This window comes from Pongo abelii, chromosome 3 (assembly GCF_028885655.2).
Source record: "Pongo abelii isolate AG06213 chromosome 3, NHGRI_mPonAbe1-v2.0_pri, whole genome shotgun sequence".
NCBI classification, from domain to species: Eukaryota; Metazoa; Chordata; class Mammalia; order Primates; family Hominidae; genus Pongo; species Pongo abelii.
The window spans coordinates 109,290,981-109,295,117 of NC_071988.2; the positions used below are offsets into that span (position 1 = coordinate 109,290,981).

The 4,137-nt window shown below is 42.6% G+C and overlaps 1 protein-coding gene across 1 annotated transcript; it reads left to right on the forward strand.

Moving 5' to 3' along the window:
* The first annotated feature begins 882 nt into the window (after positions 1 to 882).
* LOC100432853 (heat shock protein HSP 90-beta-like) lies at positions 883 to 3,413 on the forward strand. The gene is given in 3 exon segments (XM_054554141.2): positions 883 to 2,703; positions 2,706 to 2,812; positions 2,814 to 3,413. Coding segments are annotated over 3 exon segments (2,163 nt in total). The 5' UTR covers positions 883 to 956; the 3' UTR covers positions 3,123 to 3,413.
* Positions 3,414 to 4,137: the final 724 nt, after the last annotated feature.

The following is a 4,137-nucleotide window of genomic DNA, read 5'->3' on the forward strand; positions in this document are numbered from 1 at the left end:
CAATCAGGGAAGATAAATAAAGAGTATTCAAATAGGAAGAGAGGAAGTGAAATTGTCTCTGTTTGCAGATGACATGATCCTACATTTAGAAAACCCCACCATCTGAGCCCAAAAACTCCTTAAGCTGATAAGCAACTTCAGCAAAGTCTCAGGATATAAAATCAATGTGCAAAAATCAAAAGCATTCCTCACACCAAGAATAAATAAGCAGAGAGCCAAATCATGAACAAACTCCTATTAACAATCACTACCAAGAAAATAAAATACCTAAGAATACAGCTAAGATGGGATGTGAAGGACCTCTTCAAGGAGAAATATGAACCACTGCTCAATAAAATAGGAGTGAACACAAACAAATGGAAAAACATTCCATCCTCATGGATAGGAAGAATGAATATTGTGAAAATGGCCATACTGCCCAAAGTAATTTATACATTTGATGCTATTCCCATCAAACTACCATTGACATTCTTCACAGAATTAGAAAAGAACTACTTTAAATTTCATTTGGAATCAAAGAAGGTCTTGTATAGCCAAGACAATCCTAACCAAAAAGAACAAAGCTGGAGGCATCACGCTACCTGACTTCAAACTATACTACAATAATACAGTAAATAAAACAGTGTGATACTGACACCAAAACAGACAAAGACCAATAGAATGGAGCAGAGACCTCAGAAATAATACCACACATCTACAACCATCTGATCTTCAACAAACCTGACAAAAACAAGCAACGGGGAAAAGATCTCCTATTCAATAAATGGTGCTGGGAAAACTGGCTAGCCATATGCAGAAAACTGAAACTGGACCCCTTCCTTACACCTTATACAAAAATTAACTCAGGATGGATTAAAGACGCTCTTGAGTCACTCTGGCACAGCGTTGGTGCTGCCTGGGTATCAGAAAGCAAGCCCACGTTGCTCTCTAGTACGTGTAAGCCTTTTCTTTTCAAGATGCCTGAGGAAGTGCACCATGGAGAGGAGGAGGTGGAGACTTTTGCCTTTCAGGCAGAAATTGCCCAACTCATGTCCCTCATCATCAATACCTTCTATTCCAACAAGGAGATTTTCCATCAGGAGTTGATCTCTAATGCTTCTGATGCCTTGGACAAGATTCACTATGAGAGCCTGACAGACCCTTCGAAGTTGGACAGTGGTAAAGAGCTGAAAATTGACATCATCTCCAACCCTCAGGAATGTACCCTGACTTTGGTAGACACAGGCATTGGCATGACCAAAGCTGATCTCATAAATAATTTGGGAACCATTGCCAAGTCTGGTACTAAAACATGCATGGAGGCTCTTCAGGCTGGTGCAGACATCTCCATGATTGGGCAGTTTGGTGTTGGCTTTTATTCTGCCTACCTGGGGGCAGAGAAAGTCGTTGTGATCACAAAGCATAATGATGATGAACAGTATGCTTGGGAGTCTTCTGCTGGAGGTTCCTTCACTGTGCGTGCTGACCATGGTGAGCCCATTGGCAGGGGTACCAAAGTAATCCTCCATCTTAAAGAAGATCAGACAGAGTACTTAGAAGAGAGGCAGGTCAAAGAAGTAGTGAAGAAGCATTCTCAGTTCATAGGCTATCCCATCACCCTTTATTTGGAGAAGGAACGAGAGAAGGAAATTAGTGATGATGAGGCAGAGGAAGAGAAAGGTGAGAAAGAAGAGGAAGATAAAGATGATGAAGAAAAGCCCAAGATCGAAGATGTGGGTTCAGATGAGGAGGATGACAGCGGTAAGGATAAGAAGAAGAGAATTAAGAAGATCAAAGAGAAATACATTGATCAGGAAGAACTAAACAAGACCAAGCCTATTTGTACCAGAAACCCTGATGACATCACCCAAGAGGAGTATGAAGAATTCTACAAGAGCCTCACCAATGACTGGGAAGACCACTTGGCAGTCAAGCACTTTTCTGTAGAAGGTCAGTTGGAATTCAGGGCATTGCTATTCATTCCTCGTCGGGCTCCGTTTGACCTTTTTGAGAACAAGAAGAAAAAGAACAACATCAAACTGTATGTCCACAGTGTGTTCATCATGGACAGCTGTGATGAGTTGATACCAGAGTATCTCAATTTTATCTGTGGTGTGATTGACTCTGAGGATCTGCCCCTGAACATCTCCCAAGAAATGCACCAGCAGAGCAAAATCTTGAAAGCCATTCGCAAAAACATTGTTAAGAAGTGCCTTGAGCTCTTCTCTGAGCTGGCAGGAGACAAGGAGAATTATAAGAAATTCTATGAGGCATTCTCTAAAAATCTCAAGCTTGGAATCCACGAAGACTCCACTAACAGCCGCCGCCTGTCTGAGCTGCTGCGCTATCACACCTCCCAGTCTGGAGATGAGATGACATTTCTGTCAGAGTATGTTTCTCGCATGAAGGAGACACAGAAGTCCATCTATTACATCACTGGTGAGAGCAAAGAGCAGGTGGCCAACTCAGCTTTTGTGGGGTGAGTGCGGAAACGGGGCTTCGAGGTGGTATATATGACTGAGCCCATTGACGAGTACTGTGTGCAGCAGCTCAAGGAGTTTGATGGGAAGAGCCTGGTCTCAGTTACCAAAGAGGGTCTGGAGCTGCATGAGGATGAGGAGGAGAAGAAGAAGATGGAAGAAAGCAAGGCAAAGTTTGAGAACCTCTGCAAGCTCATGAAAGAAATCTTAGATAAGAAGGTTGAGAAGGTGACAATCTCCAATAGACTGTGTCTTCACCCTGCTGCAGCACCTACGGCTGGACAGCCAATATGGAGCGGATCATGAAAGCCCAGGCACTTCGGGACAGCTCCACCATGGGCTTTATGATGGCCAAAAAAGCACCTGGAGATCAACCCCGACCACCCCATCGTGGAGACGCTGTGGCAGAAGGCTGAGGCCGACAAGAATGATAAGGCAGTTAAGGACCTGGTGGTGCTGCTGTTTGAAACCGCCCTGCTATCTTCTGGCTTTTCCCTTGAGGATCCCCAGACCCACTCCAACCACATCTACCACATGATCAAGCTAGGTCTAGGTATTGATGAAGATGAAGTGGCAGCAGAGGAACCCAGTGCTGCAGTTCCTGATGAGATCCCCCCTCTTGAGGGTGATGAGGATGCGTCTCACATGGAAGAAGTCGATTAGTTTAGGAGTTCATAGTTGGAAAACTTGTGCCCTTGTATAGTGTCCCCATGGCTCCCACTGCAGCCTCGAGTGCCCCGTCCCACCTGGCTCCCCCTGCTGGTGTCTAGTGTTTGTTTCCCTCTCCTGTCCTTGTGTTGAAGGCAGGAAACCAAGGGTGTCAAGCCCCATTCCCTCTCTACTCTTGACAGCAGGATTGGATGTTGTGTATTGTGGTGTATTTTATTTTCTTCATTTTGTTCTGAAATTAAAGAATGCAAAATAAAGAATATGCCGTTTTTATACAAAAAAAAAGATGGATTAAAGACTTAAATGTAAAACCCAAAACCATAAAAACCCTAGAAGAAAATCTAGGCAATACCATTCAGGACATAGGCATGGGAAAGGACTTCATGTCTAAAACACCAAAAGCAATGGCAACAAAAGCCAAAATTGACAAATGTATCTAATTAAACTAAAGAGCTTCTGCACAGCAAAAGAAACTATCATCAGAGTAAACAGGCAACCTACAGAACAGGAGAAAATTTTTGCAATCTACCCATCCGACAAAGGTCTAATACCCAAAATTTACAGGAAATTTAAACAAATTTACAAGAAAAAACAAACAACCGCATCAAAAAGTGGCCAAAGGATATGAATAGACACTTCTCAAAAGAAGACATTTACATGGCCAACAAACATATGAATAAAAGCTCAACATCACTGATCATTAGAGAAATGCAGATCAAAACCACAATGAGATACTATCTCATGCTAGTCAGAATGGCAATTATTAAAAAGTCAAGAAACAATAGATGCTGGCGAGGCTGTGGAGAAATAGGAACACTTTTACACTGTTGGTGGGAATGTAAATTAGTTCAACCATTGTGGAAGACAGTATGGAGATTCTTCAAATATCTAGAACCAGAAATATCATTTGACCCAGCAATCCCATTACTGGGTATATACCCAAAGGAATATAAATCATTCTACTGCTAAGACACGTGCACACATATGTTTATTGCAGCGCTATTTACAA